At 47.5% G+C, this 22,229-nt stretch overlaps 1 protein-coding gene and 1 pseudogene across 1 annotated transcript; both read right to left on the bottom strand.

Annotated features, from left to right (window-relative positions):
• Positions 1-13,486: 13,486 nt before the first annotated feature.
• On the bottom strand, positions 13,487-14,518 carry LOC125757969 (uncharacterized; annotated as a pseudogene).
• Positions 14,519-17,456: 2,938 nt separating this feature from the next.
• LOC125757888 (uncharacterized) lies at positions 17,457-20,402 on the bottom strand. Its single transcript, XM_049414200.1, is given in 3 exon segments — positions 17,457-18,275; positions 19,189-20,036; positions 20,039-20,402. Coding segments are annotated over 3 exon segments (2,031 nt in total).
• Positions 20,403-22,229: the final 1,827 nt, after the last annotated feature.

Here is a 22,229-nt window from a genome sequence, read left to right as displayed (position 1 = left end):
CTTAAGTTTTACAACTTATTTGAGATGCCGCAGGGGGAAAAGCAACATCGTTTTTTTTTTTGTCTTCAGCCAGCGCAAGCATCGCGTATTATGTTGCAGGGACGTGTGTAAAATACACATCGGTGCTTTCCCGTTGAAATGCGCTTAGTATAACCGTTACTGATGGACTAAGTAACGACGAAGAACGAAAAGTGCGTGCAGTTGATGATGATGTTGACGGCCTACATCAGTGGCTCACACCCACCCCGGGGGATTGGCCAAGAGCCGAATAAACTTCTTTAGAAGACGTGCTCGTGAATGTTATGACAACTGATAAATTTTAGAACATTTTGTTGTACTTGCTTCCTCGTTCTTTAGTGTATTAGTAACTTCTACACTAAGCGCAGAGGACGCATACGCGCAGCGGCTGCGACGACAGAAATGCGTGGCAGTAGTGCCTTTTATCAGCAAATAATAAAACAAGTAGATGATGAATGCGCTAGAACAGACGTTCGGAAGTAGCTAGAAAGTAGCCATGGAGCCAACCTGAAACTTTCGTCGCCAAACGGAGTCGCAAAGTAGTCAGTTTGGCGCAAAATGGCCACCATCGGCAACCCTGCAAACTTCATGCATTGAAAGCACTTGCACCTCGATAAACAACACTACTTCGTTTTTTGTTTTCCTATTTGTTTGTTTTTTTAGGACAACTGTGTTCATAGCAGAGCTCTTACGCTCTCGTTTTCATGTATGAGTCAGTCGAATGTGATCCAACCACTACGCAATATACAGGGTGTACCGGATATGCACGAAGCCTTTAAAAATATGACTCGCTTGTGTACGATTATCTGCATGCTTTCATTCGAAGTTCAGAGCTTTTGGAAATTGCACGCAAGGTTTTGAGACTGACATATCTGAACTCCCGTCACCAGGGTGGGGTGAGGACGAAGGGGAGAGGGAGGAGGCTTCTATTAAGGCGAAAGCCTTAGATGCCTCGTCAAACGCGAACATTGACCGCCGGCGTCGGCGTCCCGCGGCGTCGGGCCCAGCAAGAGTGATGGAAAAGTCATCCCATGATGACGTCATCATAATGGCGTCACTTTCATAATAACGTCACCATATGACGTCATTATGACGTCACAAATCACCAAAACTTGTGGCGTTACCATGTCGTCACAAATTTTGCCGTGACGTCACGTCACGTGACGTCACATGATGCCGTCATCACATGACATCGTAGCTTGGTTGAAAGTGGGCCGATCACGGAGGCAGTACGAAACCAGGTGAGGTGCCTCCGATCCTGGAGGCAATGTAAAACCAGGCTATGTGCACAAAGCTTTCGGAGGGTGGCAGGATTGATGCATCGACTGAGAAGAAAAATAAGATGGCTTTCGCAGTCCAGTCGTCTTAGGTGAGTGCATAAGGGACCCTCTGAGTCTTATAATCAAGCCTTGATTTCACAGTAGCGAAAGCGAAGTTTGTGGGTGATATGAGACCCAGCTCCTGCGTAACACTGAAAATACAGTTTTGGTACTCCTGCATCCAGTTAGTTCATTGAAAGCAGTTCGCCCGCACTCATGTATTTTGATTGACGACTTGTCCGTAAGGTGACTTTTAGAGAAGCATAAGAGATGCCAAAATGAGATGTTTCCAGCAACGTACCTGTTTCTTTACCAGCCTGTTTCTTTACTTTTTTTTTCTTTTCTTTTGTTCTTTTTTTTCCCGAAGACCAAGCCTGCGAAAGCTGTGCTATCGTCCGGTGACTCTTTTTTTCCTCCTTCCTCGACACTGCGATAATGGTCGCCTGAAAATAGACCAACGAAGAGGAAAAAATTGAGTGTCACTACCCCTACCGTACGCCTAGGATGACATCAAACACGAAAGCGCTTTTATTGAAGTAACTAATATATTTACATCTAATTACCTAATTGAATGCCAGCAACCAAAAATATTAGGGTTGTCTGTTCAGGAAGCAGCAAAACGACATTCATTTCGTCTTACATCTGCAACATGATATGGCTTTTCTTAACGCTTCGTGCACCATAGCTGGAACTTGTGCACATGAAAAGTGAAAAAATGTTCTAAAGCCCATGGACGAAACGTGCCGACTCCAACTACATTTTTGTTGTTTTAAGAACGTTAACATGATAATAACTACCGTTTTTTTTTTACTTTGCCTTTTGTTAGTTGGCTAACGAAGTCATTATTTTGGATTGGAATAGACTGCTTCGACGTAGCTGTACCTGCCCGTGCTTGCCCATCTAAATGCAAAAATAAACTAAAAAAAAACTATGCTGAGGCTTTCTTACTTCCAAAATTCACCATATAAATAATTGTCGTCACGTGGGATTCTTTAACGTGCACCTTTATTTAAATAATTGGGCGTTTTTTGTGTACGAGAAATTTGAGGGCAACGGACTACTAAGAATAATAACAGTAAATTGCTATTGTTTCTCGTTTAAATTACGTATAAGTTACCTTCACCCATAAATTATATCTACGGAAACAACAGCCAGAACGCAAGTGCACTACTTCTTTTAGTACGCCAGGACAGGTATTATATTCCCATTTGCTTGCATTTTGTGTAATGATATAAGCGCTCTTTCAGTTCTTTCAACATCTCTTCTCTGCATGCTTCCCGCTGCTTTTCGATTGCTTCCAAGATTTTTTTTAATAAGCATGCTTGAGAGCTACCCAAATTTTGCAGGCTTCGGTCGCCATCTGTCGGATGATATCGCAACTGCTGAGCGGGAAAACCGAAGAGCAGTTGTGAGAGGTGCCCGGAAACTCATTATAATAGGACCAAGGCTCCCTTCAAGCCTATAGCATCCGATTACCTTAAAGCATTTATTCTTTTATCAAGGCATAAAGTAATAATCATCATAAAGAGCATTATGGGAGCACAACGCATGTGATCAAGTGTACGTGAAGTGAAAGTGGTGAAGTGGTGTACGCTAAACCACACACCAGTAATGTCTATTGCGACCAATTCTGCTTACATTTATCTAATCTCGCGGGCGACCTCGTGCAATATTTCTGCTTGCATACTAACAGAAGTGACAACTTTAATTTCTAGCAACTTTTTAGTTTGAGGCACCACACCGCTCACAGTAGAGAGAGAGAGAGAACGAATGTAGGAAAGGCAGGGAGGTTAACTAGACAATGCGTCCAGTTTGCTACCCTACACATTGTGAGGGGAAAAAGAGGAGTAAAAGAGAGAGAGAGAGAAGGATAGACACATGTCACATCACACACACAGTGCCGAGTTTCACAGGTGTTCGCTCAATAGGGTTCTTTCCAAGTACCGCAGGAGGGCTTTCTGGGCTGATATGCTACGCGACCAGGCTCCTAAGATCTTTGCTTCATAAACACTGCAATGCTAACGCTAAAGCAGGCTCTATGCGGAGTGTGAGGCGCCTACGCAGTGTGACACTCACTGTGACGCATTATATACTCGATGCTTTAAGAGGAAAGATTGCTACTAAGATCAGTATGAATGTAACGATGTATGACACATATCCGGACACCTCTGCGGATTCTGTGCCTTTTGTGTCGGAGTGCCTCTCATGGATTCTGGAGGAACAAAAATGGCTAAATCGGTGTGATTAGAAAAATAAGAAAGCTGGCTGTAAGCTCTATTATGGAAGATCGGTAAGCTGTCTCCTAAGAAATGAAACAGATTTTTGTTTCCCAAAGTCCTATCCCGCTAAAGAACAAGGAACGCACTTATTACAGATGAACTTTGCATTCATGCTTCTCCGTGGTGCTTGCACAAGGGATCACTAGCACATTACGTCATCAATGAAAGAGTGCCGAAGGTCGTATCTTTTGACTCTGCCTGGCGAGCCCTCATTGCTGGTAATTTTGTTTTATTAAGAGACGCTACGCCTACTTTCGAAGAGCAACACTACATTATTCAGCGCCGGAAGTCAGGAAAAAGTTGGGATTATAGCCCACAACTTATTTGGGTGGCCTCAGAGTCGGCTAGTTGACTCAAGGTGGCGCGGTAAAATTTTAGCGTGCAATGCATTTGGGCACGTCGAATCAAGCAATCTCCAAGTTTACGCCAGCGGCCGAAGAGGTCCAAGTTTCAACCCCCTGTACGTTCTGACATAAGAAATGCAAAAATTCAATCTCACAACATGCAGCTGTGCAAACATCTGTCAAAAAACACAATGATTGTATCGAAACTGAACGAGAGCAATGGGGGAGACAGAGAAAACTTCATTTGCAAACCAACAACTCGGGCGGGCCCTATAGTCCGAGGCTATCAATTGGCTTTCCCGTAAAAACAACTCTTACAATTTACATATTTTAATGAAGCGCACGAAGTTGCATGCGTCCATACGTTTAAATATATTGGTGTTACTTTCTACACTCATCTCAAATTACATAATCACATTAAACACATAACTAACAAAGCTGTAAAAAATCTGGGTTACCATTAAAAAAACCCGCGAGATACGACTGAAGAATATCAATTAGTGTTATACTTCGGCCAATCCCACTCGATGTGGGAATCGGTTTCATTCGCAGCAGTGAGCGAGTAGTTCTGTGCTCAATTTTTTTTTTTTTTTGGAATTGAGCCAAGCGTTATGATGTGGATCGACTTCCTTTTGCAAGAGTAGTAGTTGTGTACACAGCATGCGCTTACCAGGCACGTTGACAACACTGGCGCTTAAACTTATGGCATGACGTAACGTCAGCCCTCACGTTGAGCATACGTCAGTATTATCGAAACGAAGTGCACTTTACGTTGCGATGATGTGAATATCATTCGTGAACTTCCTTAGCGTATTCCTCCGCGGTCGAGCAACGCTTAATATAGCTTGCTGAATCATAGGAATAAAAATGTAATGTTTATTAGACTGCTATTAAAGGGAAGCTAACACTGGGACCACAGACGTTAACCTGACATGACGCTTGTATCGTGGGAGTAAATATGTAGTGCTTACTGCCTTGTTATGAAATAAGGTAGCCAGCACCACAACCACAATTGACGCTGCACCGACATTACGCCTGCATAGGATGTTTTTCCAAAGCAGTTTCTAGACCAGGCCTGGCTCTGTGGTAGAATACCTGACTTCAACGCAGAATGCCTGGGTTCGATTCTTGCTGAGATCCTGATTTCTGTTCTTTGCACTTGTCGGGTCAACGCTGCCGATGTCGGTTTTTCTTAACGCTCTCGCATTTAAATTACCAATGTCCTCGCCGTTCCTGGGTAGATATAAACTGTCAATCAGCTGTGGCGCATACCCGCTTACCGTGGCCCGTGCTAAACGGGTATCAGCCGCACGTGTCTGGAGGAAAGGGTTTGCGCTCGCTACGTATTAAAAGGAAGACAGAACAGACGAAGGAAATGCAGCGCTATTGCGGCTGATATAGCAGGCTTAGTTTTGAATTGAGGCGTTGGGCTAGTCGAGGTGATCTTGTTCAGAATCTTGCTGCAGTTCCTGGAGCAGGACCTGGAACTGGAACTAGGTGAAAACTCGCCTCCGAAAGCTTTTTTTTTTTTGCGGGCGATGGCATCGCGGAACCCCACTTGAGAACCACTGCTGTAGAATTACACGTGATGGCGCCTTGACTGCGTTAGGTGCGTGGTTCGAACCCCACCGCCGGACACCCACCGGTTTATAAGAAGGGTACAAGCAACCCCCCGGCCGGGCGCCCGGATTTACCGGGGCGCGGTGCTTGAAAGAGTTTCGCAGATGCCGCTTTGCTTTCTGTGCAAGAACAAAGACAAACTAAGACACCAAGACCACACTCTCTCTTCATGTGATGGTTTCTAACTCTGTGACGCAAGGTAAAGCCATTTTTTCTCAGTAATAATGAGAACTAACAGACAATAACGCCAAGGAAAGTATAGGGGATGTTATTTGTAATAATTGGGATATAAATGTGAAGAAAGTAAAGTGGACGAAAAGATAACTTGCCACCGGCAGGAACCGAACCTGCGAACTTCGCATAACGCGTCCGATGCTCTACCACTGAGCTACGGTGGCGGTCATCCCCCCGCCCACTTTATAGGGTATATGTGAGCATTTAAACCTAGGAGTCTTAGTCAGCACCGATCGCAGTGGACGGGGGGATGACCGCCGCCGTACCTCAGTGGTAGAGCATCGGACGCGTTATTCGAAGGTCGCAGGTTCGGTCCCTGCCGGCGGCAAGTTATCTTTTCGTCCACTTTACTTTCTTCAAATTTATATCCCAATTTTTACAAATAACATCCCCTATACTTTCCTTGGCGTTGTTGTCTGTTAGTTGTCTTTAATATTGTGTTTAAGAAAGAAAAACGAGCCCGTAAAAGTCATCTTCTTTTCTTCATTTTTCTCATTGTGGCTTCAAACAGAAAATGAAATTTCCTCATCAAAGCTCTCCGCAAAGAAAACGTTACTCAGCTCTCAATAAATTTACAGTAATTCTCACGATGTGCTTCTGCTAACAAGACAGACGCTCAAATATTGTAGTCAGCAAGAAATGCTTAAACGGCTTAGTTTCGGGGGAAAATATTTGCACAAGTATACAATTTTCCTGCACCTGCAAAATTACCGCAGAAATTGTAAGTGTTTATGTGAAGGTGTTCAAGGCCAGCCTCGTTCGCTTAAAAATTGAGTGACTATAGAAACGTATAGCCGCAGTAGCCGATCGAAGGAAGCAAATTTCATTTTTAAAATGAAGTTCATAACTAGCACTATAGTGCTAGTTATGAACTTCGTTTTAAAGATGTATTGCAGAGAGAATATCCTAATAACTACAACTTGATGTAGAATTTATGCAACAGCTGCATTTCAAAGCTGTCATTAGAAAGTTTGCTTCGCTTCTTATTGAATACGTCCGCACCTGCGCTAAATAGGCGCTTGACGGACGCTTTAGGTTGGACTCTCTTAACGCTCAGCGGGCCGGCAGCAGTCCGCCTCTGCGACAAAAGAACGTCGGGGCGAGCTTGCCAAAGTGGCGCCTATGAGACGACGCAGTTTTGTGTAAAAACCCCGGAATAATTGGAACAAAAAGTAACGAGTAACGAGACAGCTCACGTTCCTTTAAAAAAAATCCCGCCATACCCACGAAGTGAATGATGATGAGTGGGGGAAGCTCCGGAGGTAATCTGGTAAACCGTCAATCCCCGTAAATTTTGCCCACTCGATCATCATACAAAGACCTGACACACAAACGCGGGGGTCCTCATATATGACGTTAAGCTCAGGGGAACGTTTGTTGTCGGCGTTGCCGTTTTGCCTTTCGAAGGCGAGAGCGCGTTCACGATCGTTTTCATCCATGGCAGAAAGAGAATGTGTAGTCTGGAGAAAGGGAATGTGTGGTCAGTGTCATCTTCATCATTATCACGTGTAGCGGTACATTCCACTATACTGAAACGCGCTTATTCTTCGTGGTCATCAGTCGTCATCGTCATGAAACGCGCTTATACTTCATGGTAATCAGCCTCATCGTCATCATTATCACGTGCAGTGGGTACATTCCACTATACTGGAACGCGCTTATTCTTCATGGTCATCAGTCGTCATCGTCATGGAACGCGCTTATACTTCATGGTCATCAGCCTCATCATCATCATTATCAAGTGCAGTGGGTACATTCCACTATACTGGAACGCGCTTATTCTTCATGGTCATCAGTCGTCATCGTCATGGAACGCGCTTATACTTCATGATCATCAGCCTCATCGTCATCATTATCACGTGCAGTGGGTACATTCCACTATACTGGAACGCGCTTATTCTTCATGGTCATCAGTCGTCATCGTCATGGAACGCGCTTATACTTCATGGTCATCAGCCTCATCGTCATCGTTATCACGTGCAGTGGGTACATTCCACTATACTGGAACGCGCTTATTCTTCATGGTCATCAGTCGTCATCGTCATCTTTATCACATGGTGTGGATACATCCCACTATGCGTGGCTACCTACTACTACATACTACAAAAGAGGGACAGGCCCACACCCTGAGGAGCTTCGCCCCTAAAAATGTTAACGTAAGTACGCTGCCCATTACAGTTCCGAAACGGTAACAAGTACATTACAAAGTGACCGGAAAAAGTAACGTGTTACCGCCCACACTGTTACTAACTCACACTGATTTGGTCGTTTGAACTGATCATAAGAAACCTTAAAAACCTAGAAACGGGCATTGCTGAGAGCTGGAAGCAGCCATAGACAAAACACACCCGGCAAGCTTATGCGTTTTTGTATCTTCAGCGGACAAGTTGAAGACGACAGATGAGAACGCCAAATGTGAAAAGAAGACCCTAACGCTTACATTTAAGCGCGAAGTCACTGAACAAAGCCTGAGAAGGAAAAAAATCGAAAGAAAAATAAAGTGCGTCCGAGGGAGGTTCGACAACGAGCTGCGCGGTTGCAGCGGACGTAATGTACCGTGCCCTAAGATAGGCGCTATCATCAGCCCGCAGGCGTCAGCTTCCATCGTTTACATTCACGTCGAGCGCAAAACTCACAAGAAACCTCGGCCAGCTTGCTTTCTTTTGTTCCCCATAAAAAAAAGGAAACAAATATGCTCCACCTTCGCAAAACATCAACTTTCTTTCATTTCCTGCGGCTGCGTTTTTTCGCTTTATTCTGTAAGTTTTCAAGTTCCTAAACAATCTATGGAAGCTCGAGGTTCACGCAAACTTCTTTCTTTTCTTTCTCGTTGTTTCCCGAAGTTTCTCGTCCACTTTTCAGGTGAGATTGAAGGCTCTTCCGTGTGCCAGCGGTGCAGTAGGGCATATAAGCAGAAGCTGGACGAGCGTGTGTGCCAACCGGGAAATGCGTGCTCCTCTGACGGCACGAGCGTGCTTCAGTGACCTCTTTTTCGTTGCCTCCTTATTTTTTATTTTATTTTATTTTGGTCTACTGTACCTTGCTTCGGTCTTACAACCAATTGGAGAGCTCGTGCAAAAGGCATGCGCCCTTAAAAGTCACGAGGTAATAAAAATATAATACCTGGCCACGAGGCCCTTTGATAGTTCCTTTTTTTATTATTATTATTCCTTACTTCTGTATTCCCGAACAACAAAAGCTGAGAATTGTTGAACCTACACCCACGCTAGAAAAACTTAGGCCGAAAGCAAGGGAAGGCACGGGGACCTCTTGGTCGTGGGCGTGATTTTCCAGCCCGCTGGAAGACGCGCTTCACGAAGCAACTATGGCGACAGCTCTCCTCTGTTGTTGTTGTTTTCAGTAGTAGTATAGCAGTAGTAGTAGTAGAAGTAGTAGCAGTATACAGTAGTAGTGATGGTGGTACTAATGCTGGTGGTAGTAATAGGAGTATTGGTTGTTGTAGCAGTAGTACTAGTTGTCGTGTAGTAGTAGTAGTAGTAGTATAGTAGTAGTAGTAGTAGTAGTAGTAGTAGTAGTAGTAGTAGCAGTAGTAGTAGTGGAAGCATAGTGGTGAGGGTATTAGTAGGAGGAGTGAAAGCGGTAAAAGCAAATAAATCTAATATATCTGTCGAGCACCTACCAAAAAGATGTTTCCTGTTATTACACTTTAGAGCTCTCGCCGTGATGTCAAAGCCATTATCGTGATTACTTCAAAATGAAGAATAATATATCATCTTCGTTTTTAAGCAACCCAAATTATGGCGTCCGCGTACAACGACAAAAGCAGGGCTGGGCAGAGATACCCAGAAAAGTATTCCGGAACACGGATATCGAAATACATGGGCTGGAAGCCTAATATACAGACACTGATATACATTTGTATTGGACGTAACGGGATATTTCGGAGATATACTTGCAAAAAGACGAAAAAAATATCCCGGAATACAGTTACAGGGATACAGATACAAGAATACGAATACTGGAATACTTTTTTTTCTTATTTTAAAGACGCTGATGCTCTGCTAATACATTTATAACGTGCTGGATAATATTGTGATTAGTGTTGCAATGCATTGAATATTGGAAGCCAAAAATATCGCTGCAAGCACTAGCGAACGCCAGTGCATTAAGAAAAGACATATATTTATTCTAGACACAAGGTCTGTTTGACACAAGGTTGTTGAGTTGATAGCACTTAAGCAACAGCAGTGTCTCAAGTAGGCTGTCATTTAGACAGCGTCGATTCGGCCTGAATATGACTCGCAAACTCGCGAAATGGCTTTCGGCCCGAAAAAAATTAAGGGTGCGATACCTGCCTTGAGAAACAGTTACTTTCGTCGGCAGAGGATGACAATACTCCAGGGCTGGGCAGAGATACTCAGAAAAGTATTCCGGAATTTAGATAGCGAAATACATGGTCTGGAAGCGTAAAATACAGATACTGAGATACATCTGTAATTGATGTAACGGGATATTTCGGAGATACATTTAGAAAAAGACGAAAAAAGTATCGCGGAATACAGTTACAGGGATACAGATACAAGAATACAAATGCTGGAATACTTTTTTCCTTATATCGAAGATGCTCATGATCCGCTAAGACATTTATTAGGTGCAGGATAATATCGTGATCGATGTTTCAATGCATTGAATCTTGTAAGTAAAAATATGGCTGCAATCACTAGAGAACATCTGTGCATTAAGGAAAGCCATACATTTATTCTAAACACAAAGTTGTTGCGTTGATAGCAGCGTCTCAAAATAGGCTGTCATTTAGATAACGTTGATTCAGCCTCAAGACAAGGCTCGCAAACTCGCGAAATGGGTCTCCCCTCCCCCTCAAAAAAAAATAGCGGTGCGATGCCTGCCTTTAGAAACAGTCACTTTCGTAGGCAGAGGATTACAATACTCCTTCCGTGATCCTTCCGTCAGCGGCGTCAGGCGCTTTTACCCCATGGGCCGTTCGCTGCGTGTGGGGAACCCTTCGCCGCCTTCATTTTGTCGACCGGTATCGCGCCATTGCTTGGATTAGGACAGAGTCTTCCTTACCCCCTGGAAAGAGCCATTTCCGGAAAAAAGTAACGAGATACCCGCGTCCTGCACTGTATCGCGATATAGTCGATACATCGTAAAAGTATTTCACTACTGAGATACAAATACATTTTGCAAATGTACCTCGATGCAGAAATACAGATACTCAAAAGTATCTCTAAGATACTATCGCGATACAAGAATATCGCGATAGTATCTTAGGGATACTTTTGAGTATTTGTATTTCTGTATCGAAATACACTAGCAAAATGTATTTGTATCTCAGTAGTGAAATACTTCTACGATGTATCGAATATATCGCGATACAGTGCAGGACGCGGGTATCTCGTTACTTTTTATTCGGATGTGAGCTAAGTGTTTGTAAGGGGGAAGGAAGGTTTTTTGTCCTAATCCAAGCAAAGGCGCGCTATAGGTCGGCGATAAAATGAGGGCGGAGAAAGGTTCCCCGCACGCACAGAATGGCCCATGTGGTAAAAGCGGCTGACGCCAGTGACGGCAGAATCGCGGAAGGAGTACAAAAGCATGACTGTTGTCGTCGTTGTCTTCTTCATTGTCATGCACTTTTGCTGTCGTTGCTGCTGTTGTCGTCGCTGTCGCTGTTTTCTTCGTTGTTGTCACTGTTGCTGTCATAGTCTGCTGTACGTTTGATCGGCCCAGTGGACGAGCTGTGAAGGGGACTACCTTCCGATACAAATGAAACAAGATTGAAGTTCTGTAAAGATCAATGAAAATAACTTGTTCAATTTTCTTTCTTTTTGTTGTTTCTATTAATTTCCACGATGAATAATAATAATAATAATAATAATAATAATAATAATAATAATAATAATAATAATAATAATAATAATATGTAGTACGCTTGTTGCATAGTACAACCTCTACTGAATCGAGCGAAATGATATGTGGTGGTTGTGCAGAAGATCCATGTTCTCGATGACGTGATTAAGCTTGGCTGACGCTCAAGCAATACCAACTGTTGCACGAAGCCCATACTGATGTGTGTGTTTCGTTGAACATCTCGATGGGTTGTACTTGGCTGCGGTTGCATCTTCATTGCTTTCCAAGCAATTAAGATGCAGAAGAAGATGCACACACTACGAACATTGAAGCACAATGACGGTACAACACCAACACGACAAGAACATATGCAATGAACTGAGCGCTACACACCGGAGACATATTCACAGAAATGTCCAAATCTAGAGGATGTAATGAGCACATACTACTAGGGACTAGAATAATTATACATTTAACATAAATCAATTATCACATAATACACATAATTTCGAAAACGTACAAGTACATAAATGCTATGTACAATTGATGTTATGGCGCAGACGATTTACATGATTATAAATTGATAGCATGAGATATATATGTGCAAGAACCCACATGCACGCGGGGATATGAACAAACAGATACTGCAGTACACAGATACATTTGTCACGTACTGTGGGATAACGTGGCTACAGTAGCCGGGCCAGTTAGAAGGATAACTATACTGTTCGGTTTACTACGCTACATGTGATGAGGGCAATATGAAACTGAGAGCATGAAAGAGAGAGAACACTTATCATTACCCGTGCGGCTTATGGGGCATCTTGGTTATCGGCTATGCCAGCTAGACGTCTACGGATTCAGCTCAAGTACACTTGACTTCTGCCGTCGGTGTGGTTCGCGTGGTATCTTTTACGTTAAGACAGTTTGTTCATTTTTTGGGAATTAAACCTTGTTTTCTTTTTGTTTTTTAGATGTTGCCTAAATGAAAAACAACTTTCTGTGGTAAAAAAAAGCTCGCACGGTCTGTTATTCATTCAACTACACTGAACTAAGACGACTGGAAGGCGAAAGTCATCTTATTTTTCTTCTTGGTCGATATACTCTTCCTGCCCCGCCACCCTCCGAAAGCTTTTTTCACCTAACGCGGTTTTCCACTGCCTCTAGAATCGGAGGCACCTCACCTAGTTTTGCACTACCACCGTGATAGACCCACCTTTGACCAAGCTACGATGTCATGTGATGACGTCAACATGTGTAGGTACTTGACATGACGTCACTGCGACGACAAGATGCTGTCGTAATGACGTCACAAATTTGGCGATCTGTGACGTCATATGGTGACGTCATCACGTGTTGATGATTTTTTGCATCACTCATGTTGACGCCGCCGACGGGGGACGCTGGTCAGTTTTCGCGTTTAACGAAGCGCCTAAGCAAACCTAAGGCTTTCACTTTAAAATGACGCCTCCCTATTTCTTGAGGCAAATGGAGTAAGTCGCCTTGCTAGCCTACACGCCTTTCCGGTTTTGGCATTACGTGACAGTGGACGACTCAAGCAATTGTTCACAAGTGTTCCTGTTTAGTTAAAAGGACGAAATAAAAAGGTGAAATCTTTTATTTCTCCCTCATCGATGTCCGGCGAGTGAACGCGCTAAAGAAATGTATTCGCAAAAGCTGTACGCGGTACCGCAGCGCCTGCGGAGGCTATCTCGCATAGGAAGCAACGCGTTTAGCGTATTATGCAGGAGGAGGAAAAAACTTTATCAAAGCTTTATACAGGGAGTAAGCGCGAGGTGGCCCGGAGGGGGCCACCCCTCACAAGCACTAGGTGGGCTCCTCATTACAGGAGCCCATTGGCGATCGCCGCGACTCGAGCTCAGTCGACCAGGGTTTTCTGGCTCGCGAGGTCGGAGCAGCCGAGCAGGGCTGCCTCCCAGTCCTCCCGGGTGGGGTGTGGTTTTGGGGGGCGAGGTTCCGGGTTGACTGGCATGCCCACACCATGTGGTAGACGTCCGAAGACTTCTCCTCACAGTATGGGCATTTTCTTGTACAGGCCGGATCAAAATGTTTGAAAACTGCCGGGCACAGCAGTGTTTTGGTGTAAAGGCGGAGGAGTGTGCGTTCGTCCACCTTTGTAAGGCCCTTACAGGGTTCAGGATAAATTGCGTGGCCGAATTGATAGAACTCAGTAATTTCTCGATACGTTAAGGCCAGATTGGGTTCGGGATCCATTTCGGAAGGGTCTGAAGGCGTTGCCCGGAAAGTGAGTGCGCGGGAAGCGGCGTGTGCCGTTTCGTTGCCTTCGAGGCCCATATGAGCTGGAGGCCATATGATCATCCGGGACGCGGGGGCCCCGACGTAATTGCTATCTTGCAGGATGCGATACGCAAGGTGAGGAGCGTACCCCTGTTCAATATTTCTGCAGGCCCCTCTCGAGTCGGTAATGATGACGCGCGAGTCCTGGTCTGCGGCAGCTAGCGCGATGGCGAGCTCCTCCGCATGTGTTATATTTTGTGACCTGAATGTTAGGCCGTTCACTGCGACGTTTTGGTGGATGACTGCAGCCGTGTACCAACCCCCATGGTGAGGACCTGAGGCGTCCACGTAAAAGATACCGTGTTTGTTCCCATAGTGGCGAGCCAGTGCCTCCGCCCGCGCAAAGCGCCTGCCACTGTGGTCGTCACGTGTCATGTTGGCCGGAAGAGGGCGCACGTGCAGGGCGTATCTCCAGACTTCTGGGATGCGTACGCGCTCTTCCGTCAATGTTGGTTGGTGGATGTGTAGTCGGGCTAATAGGCGGCGTCCCGACGTCGTTTTTGAAAGTCTTGTGTATTGGTTGGTCAAGTGTGCCTCCCAGAGCTCTGCGAAAGTGTTTACCATGCCCATAAGGAGCTGGTTGGACGTGGTTATTGGGAGATCGAGGGCACGCTTGTACATCTCGCTGAGAATCACCTCAAGGGCGTTCTCATTAAACTTGCGCAGGTGGAGGTAAGGAGCCGAGTAGAGGACTCGGCTGGTCACGAATGCATGCGCCAGCCGCAAGGCGTTTTTGCAACGTAAGCCCCCGCGTTTGTTGGAAACCCGGCGGACCATCCGGCCCACCTGGTCCCCCACCTTACGCAATTTGGCCAATGTTGTGTCTGCTCTGCGATGTTTATGTATAAACAGACCCAGTACTCTGATCTCATCGTGTTCTGGGACGGGTCCGCTTTTTAAGGACAATTCAATTTTGGTAGTGCACTTTGGTGGATGTGCACAAATTCCGATTTAGTCGGGGACCATTGAAGGCCGCAGCGGCGGGCGTAGGCGTCCACGATCTGCGCCTCTTGCTGCAGGTTGACTTCAATATCTCCCACCGATCCGTGTATAGCCCAGATGGTAATGTCGTCAGCATACAGCGCGTGCTGTATCCCTTCAACATTCTCCAGCTGAGCCGGGAGTTTCATCATTGCCAGATTGAATAGTAGGGGTGAGAGTATACCGCGCCCTGCGGGGTACCTCTCGTGCCTAATTGATAGGGGCCGTGTTCTTCATCTTGTATCCGGATATACGCCTGCCAGTCAGAGAGAAATTGCCTAATGTCCTGAAACGTGTTGTGTCCACAGTTGGTTTGGGAGAGGTGCGTCAGAATTAGAGGTGCGTCTGTGACATTGTCGAATACCCCCTTCAAATCGAGGGCGAGTACCACCTTGTCATTGAGGGGGTATTCAACGGGATTTAGAATCTCGCGGTGTAATTGAAGCAGGACATCCTGCGCGGACCGGTGCGGGCGGAACCCGAACATGGTGTCTGCGAATACGTATTGGTTTTCCAAAAAACTCGGACAGCCGATCTCGCACCATAGTCTCTATCAGCTTTCCCGCACAAGGCGTGAGGGAGATGAGGCGGAGGTTGTCCGTGTTTATGGCTTTTAAATGCGAAGCATTTCTTAGCGAACCTCTGGCACTTTGAGCGTTTCTATCTACGTATCTATCTATCTATCTATCTATCTATCTATCTATCTAGCCGCCTACGTCTGGGTGCTCTCATTATCGCCTCCTTAACTTGGTGTAGACCAAAATTTGCATGGGAGGGTAAAAGGATTTGACGAATATGACTGCCGGGTCATGACATGCATAGCGTTAAAATCTTGTCGCGCACATCGTCAAACCCTTTCCACTAGACACGTGTGGCACATACCCGTTTACCACGGGCCACGGTGTACGGGTATGCGCCACAGGTGATAGTTTATATCTACCTAGGCGCGGCGAGAACAGACATTGTTAACTTAAATGCTAGAGCGTTAAGGAAAACCAACACAGGCAGCGTTGACTCAACGAATGCAAAGAATGAAAGTTAGGATTCCAGCAGGAATCGAACCCAAGCATTCTGCGTTGCAATCAGGTATTCTACCACTGAGCCCACGCCAGGTCTATAAATTGCTTTGGAAAAACAGCCTATGCAGGCGTAATATCGGTGCAACGTCAATTGTGGTTGTGCTGCTGGCTATCTAATTTTACAAGAAAGCATTAAACACTACATGATACTCCTACGATGTCTGCTCCTACGATACAGGCGTCATATCAGATTAACGTCTGTAGTTCCAGTGTTGGCTCCACTTTTATAGCAGTCTAATAAACATTACGTTTGTATTCCTATGATTCAGCAAGCTATATTGAAGCGTTGCTCGACCCCGCAGGAATACATTAACGAAAGTTACATATGATATCCACATCACTGCACCGTAAATTGCACTTAGTCAGCCAGAATGACGCAGTGTCCTCTTCATTTCTTTCGAGGCTGGGCGATGGCCTCATGCTGATCGAGGATGATGCCAGATTGATTGACAGCCGCTTTGTTGATTAGGCTACGTAGGCCACATACGCCCAGGTAGTCTACAAATACGACAAACACCATCCACTGATGTTGGTCTACGTAGCACTATCCAGGCCTACCAGCCTCGACGGAGTATACCTCACCAACGCGAAGGGTGGCTTCAGGTTCCGACATGTCGCCGGCTCTGTCGACAGACAATTTGTCGACGAAATGACCGAGGCATCCACGAATTCCAAGAGCTCTATACTATACCACACAACGTTACTCCTCGTCACCACAATCACGACCGGATCCTATAACATGTCATGACCAGCTGCTGGTGCTCACTGATCACGGTGATAATGCCCTTGTTCAAGAACTGTCAAGAACTTCTTGCACACATGCACGCGGGTTCGTGAAACGTGCGTGCGTACTCGGGACACGTATAAGCACTACATATCACCGTACCGCTTCTGGTGTTGGTAATACCCACGTCGCCATTGGCAGCGTTACCCAACCGTAAACAACTGGTTATATAACACATATGCGGCTCTTCAACACATATAAGTGTGCGTATAAAATTTATACAAATCTTTAGCGTCATTTTGTAACGTGTCGCTCAGTAAAAAAAGTTACGCCACAGTCACCTACTCGCCGCATGCTTCGCATAACAACGACTCCCACGGTACGTGGGATCTGCCGAATTTTTTCGGCTTTGGGAATGAAAGTGACCAAGGCGGTCTTCCATTCGATGGGGAGGGGTGTCGCACCAAGCCAGATTGAGTTTATGTATGCGAGGAGTGCGTCGTAGGCCGGGTCGGGAAGGTTGGCAATTAATTTTACTGTTACTTGGTCTCTTCCCGGCGCCGTTCCTCGCTTCATTTTAGTCAGGGCCGCCTTTAGGTCATGGAGCCGGAACGGTTGATCCAGCTCTGAGTTCTCGGAACCTGCATACGAGTACGCTGGCCCTTGGGAGTCATGTTGGACACAGAGGTATTGATCCCGTAGTTTGCTTGCTAATTTTGAGGTGTCTCCGTCGAAGCTATGGATAGCCCGTTTTGTGTCTCGGCTCTGGTTTGGGTCGGATCGATCAAGGCGCGAAAGAGCCGCCGAGTGCTCCGGCTGGACATTTGTCTAGCAGCCGTGTTGCATCGGTTCACCCAATTCGAGTCGGCGAGCTGGGCCGCGTACTCTGCCGCTCGTTGGGTGAGCTCGGCAATGCAAATTTTGAGCTTCCGATTGTGTTTTTGGCGGCGCCATCTGCGGACGAGGCTGTGCCGCGCTTCCCAGAGGTGCAGGAGGTTGTTGTCCACCCCCGGCAGGACCTCCAAGAGTTGAACTTGAGTTTCCGTCGAACGAAGGTGTGTAACCAATTCTTGTGACCACGCGTGGTAACCTGTTTCGTGGATAGGGGCCAAATTAGTGTAGTTTTTACAGAACTTTGTCCAGTCTGGTAGGCGGGTTTGGGCGTGGGGTCTTGCCAATGGTTTGCTTGTGACTGTGGTGTTGAGTATGCAGTGGTCACTGCCGAGGGTTTCCTCGGTGTTGGTCCATTCTGCGTGTCTAATGTTTTTGGTGAAGGTAAGGTCCGGACACGTGTCCCGAGTCACAGAGTTACCCAACCGCGTTGGATATGCAGGGTCAGTGTGAAGAGTGAGGCCCAGCGTGGACGCATGTTCCGCTAGCTTGCGCCCGCGCTTCTCTTCACGCACGTACCCCCAGAGTGTGCTGTGAGCGTTGAAATCACCCACGATCACCAGGCGGTCCCAGCCCGCAGCCTTCAGGGTGCGACTGAAGAGGGCTGCGAAAGTTACATTTTTAAGCTTGGAAGAACACTAGATGTTGGGTATATGTAATGGTGCATCTTGTTTCTTAAGCGGAAGGAGGGTGACCATCACATAGGAATATTCAGTATTGAGTTCCAAATCAACTTGGTTGGCTGTATAATTTTTGCGCACGAATATACAGGAAGAGGGGTCTTGCTGGAACGTGACATAATTTGTAAGGCTAGCGCCGCTCCCTGGCTCCTGGAGGGCAACCACTGCGGGAAGTGAAGTGAATTTTGAGAGGAAAAGCCGGAGGTGAGCCCGCTTGGCGCGGGAACGGAATCCCCGGCAGTTCCATTGTGTAATTGTATGGGGGTGGCCGAATTGTTACGGGTAGAGCGGCTAATTTGAAGGCTGCCCGCCATGGTCATTGAAGTGAAAGAGTGGTTGTAGGGACGCAGCTGCGGAGCCAGCACTCGCGGGGAGGGGGGCATCCTCAATTCCGGAGAGCGAGCAGCTGTCTCCGTCTTCTACTTCAGTTTCTATAGTGCGACGCGACGTTTTGGGATAGCGGCCGGCCGCGTCTTTGATGAGACCGCCGGTTCGTCGGACGCTACGCGACGATTGCGCGATGTGCTGTGCAACGATAGTAGGAATATTTTCTGTCATTTTGGCGATAGCGGAGGCGATTGCCGCGGAAATTTGACTTTCTAAGGCATTTAGACGGGCGTCCATGCGGGCCTCTAGACGGGCCTCAAGTGCAGCTTCCGCGCTCAATGCTGCCCTGGGTGCCACGGGCTCACTCTCCAATGCCTCGGTTGCGGGCGGCGAGGGGGGAGTGGTAGGCTGTTTTGATTGCGATTCTAGAAGCGCAAATTTTTAGTAGCATCTCAATTTGACCTTCGAGAGCTGCTATCTTAGTTTGCTCGGCATTGCGTGCCGCAGGGGGGGGAGGAGGGGCAGCCCTGCCCGTGCCGCTCACCTGCGTTTCATGTTTTCCAGCGTTGGCCCAGGCCCTGGCCTCCCCGCGTGGTGGCGTCGTCGACAGTTTTCCTGCGCTGCCGTGTGGTGGCTGCGTCGGTGGTCGCTTGCCGACTTCTGTTGATGGCGCCGGCTTCTCGGTGTTGCTGTCGTCCCTGCTCGGTGACTCACCGGGGGAGCCAAGATGGCGGCCTTTCTTTTTGGCTGCCGACTTCTTTTTTGCTCCGCCCTTCGGGGCGAGCATCTTGTGTGTGCGGAATTTTGCCGCACACTCCCGCGAGCTTGTTGCGTGTCCACCGCCACATACCGAGCATCGCGGAACACATTCGTGAGGGGCCCGCACCCCCTCCACAAGCGGGGCTTGTTGACCGCAGAGGCCGCACGTGTTGGGCTGCGTGTTGGGACAGGCATCCGCTCGGTGGTCGACGGCCCCACATAGGCCGCAGGCTGGAATTATCCGGTAGTATTTTCGCACTGGGATGAGCATGTTCTCATATTGCACGAAACGCGGTTTCACCTTCCCGGCGAAGGTGACCCGAGCTTTGTTAGAGGAGCCGAATTTCCTCACCTCGACGATGGTGCCTTCTCTCCATTGCACCTGCTCTCGAAGTGATTCAGTGGTGTCCGAGTTGCTTACGACGATGACGCCATGGCACACATCGCCTCCGTCTTGTCGAAGGTATCCGTGGAGTGGAATCGCCCCATGCTCGTTATTGACAGAAAACTCCCCGAGGGGCCGATCTGCCGTTGCCGGGTTCGGGGTGTGGATCAATACGAGGTTTTGGTCACGGGACGGCAGAACCATGACAGACTTTGCTAGCTCAGGCCCTAGGTAGGCCGTAAAGGTGCTCCGTAGCGGTTCTCCGAAAAGGCTTGGTGCAGCGACATATGTTCGCGTGGCTTGAGCACGACCACGAAGTCGTCCGGGCCCGGTCTTGGAAATGGGCGAGGCTTCCAGTTGGTAATAGCCTTGCCTTTGCTTCCCGCCGCGCGCGATGCAGGAGGCTGCGTCTTGCCGGCCGGTGTGCCGGAAGCCGGGATGGCGTTGGGCGCCGCTGTCTTGGCTTGAACGAACGCGCGACGCGCGACCGCTTCATTCAGGGATTGGTGGCGAAAATGCGGAACAGTGGAATTTCCGTCTTGACATGTTGAAATTGTTGTCCAGGCCATGCCTTCGGGGTCGTAATCCCTCAGGAAAGACGCGGGGGCCGTCATGTTACTTCGGGAGGCCGGTTCCACGCCGTCGGCGTTCCACGCCACCGGGCTCCGGCGTCGCCGTTAGGCGTAACGGCGTCGCCCCCGTGATCGGGTGTATTTCGGCCGCAAAATCTTTAAAAGTGGGCCCACCTGGTGAAACTTGGTTTCAACGTGATCCAGATGGTTTGCTGCGTCGATTGACGTCACTCTTGTCGGAGTGCAGAGGATTGAGCCGTGGCCCCAGCCGAAAATCGACGGAGCCGATACGCCACACGTCTTGCTCCGTCGCGCGCTCGCAGCTTCTCCTATTTTGCTGGTCTCCTATTCATTCCATTGTTCGAAGCCTCTTTTAGGATATTTTTCGTGGTGCGGAAAGAGAACATTGAATTTTCTATACTGCCGTTTCAAAAGCGCCTGGTGCGGAAAAAAAATTACACCATCTCCCACTAAAGGGAACCATGGATGGGAAGCAGCATTGGGGGTGCACACCAAGTTTCCGTTTACGTTCACTCGGCGTTTCCGTTAGTGCGTGCGGTTTGTATTTAGTGTTAGTGTTATCATTACGTGGCGAGCCCTGCGCTGCTGCTGCTCCGCGAAAATCTCAATCTCGGCGGAGGTTGGAGTGCTGCTGCAACTGGCGCCGACGTTGACGTTACAACTCATTTGAACGGGAGCGAAGCGAGAATGACGTCGACGTTGACGTTACGACTCATCTGAACGAGAGCGAAGCGAGAATGACGGAAGCCGACCGAGCGCACGCGCTTATATACACATGAAATGGGGTAGAGAGAAGAGAGAGTGGGTTACAGGCTGTATTTGGTTGCGGTGCGGCTGCATCACGTGGGAGGAGAGGCTGCGCCGCGACTGCAGCGCGGGGAAGGAGAGGAGAGAAGGCGACCGAACACCAAAGGAGGAAAGTGGGAGAGAGAGTAGGCGCATGCGCAGTGGAGCGCGGACGCCACCGGATCAAGCTCCCTCATAAGATGCTTCGCATCTAAAAAAAAATCACAGCATATCCACGGAGTGAATGATGATGAGTGGGCGAAGCTGCGGAGGTTCATCGGTAAACCGTGAATCTTCCGTGAATTCTGCCCAGTACATCATCACCGACGTCAGATCGGGCGCGTTTATACTAAAGGTTCGATGAGTTATGACGACTTGCAGCTCACTTTAATTTTACATGTACGCTGTGAATTTTCATTGTTTAGAAAACCATTGCTTTAGAAAACATCTGGCGTCTTTCGTTAAGCAGCTGGCGTCTTTTCGTTTTGCTTTAGAAACATCTGGCGTTCTTTCGTTTTGCTTTTACAAAACATCTGGCGTCTTTCGTTGGTTTATTTCATCAATCAACGGCGTTTTGAACAAAATTTTTGTTGTTTAATCACGCACAGGAGAAATCTCACCAGGCACTACCTTGGAGGTAAACAATGGCTGCTAATGGGAATGAGAGACAGAGTGAGTGAGTCAGAACTTTATTGTGGTCCAAAAGTGGCAGAAGCTGAACGCGACTGGAGGTCCCGCTAGCTCAGCCAGGTGGCTCCACCCAGGAAGGTGCCGGAAGCTGGAGCCTCTCGGCGATGTCCCGGGCCCTCTGGACTGCCAGGAGTTGTTTGTTGAGTTCCATGCTGCGCATGGCAGCCTCCCAGGAGGGTTTGTCCGATAATCCTGACCCCGAATTAAAGGGGCACAGCCAGAGCATGTGTTCGAAATTGCAGTACTCGTGATTACTGTGCTGACAGTCAGGTGAAAAGTCTGGATCGATTCTGTTTAGCATGGCTGGAGTGATGTACGTTTTTGTCTGTAGCTGTCGTAGTCTGACCGCTTGCGCTTTATTCAATTTAGGGT

The sequence above is a fragment of the Rhipicephalus sanguineus genome, chromosome 3 (genome assembly GCF_013339695.2).
Source record: "Rhipicephalus sanguineus isolate Rsan-2018 chromosome 3, BIME_Rsan_1.4, whole genome shotgun sequence".
Lineage (NCBI taxonomy): Eukaryota > Metazoa > Arthropoda > Arachnida > Ixodida > Ixodidae > Rhipicephalus > Rhipicephalus sanguineus.
Note: the sequence above shows the minus strand (reverse complement) of the source record. Positions and strands in the feature narration are given on the sequence as shown.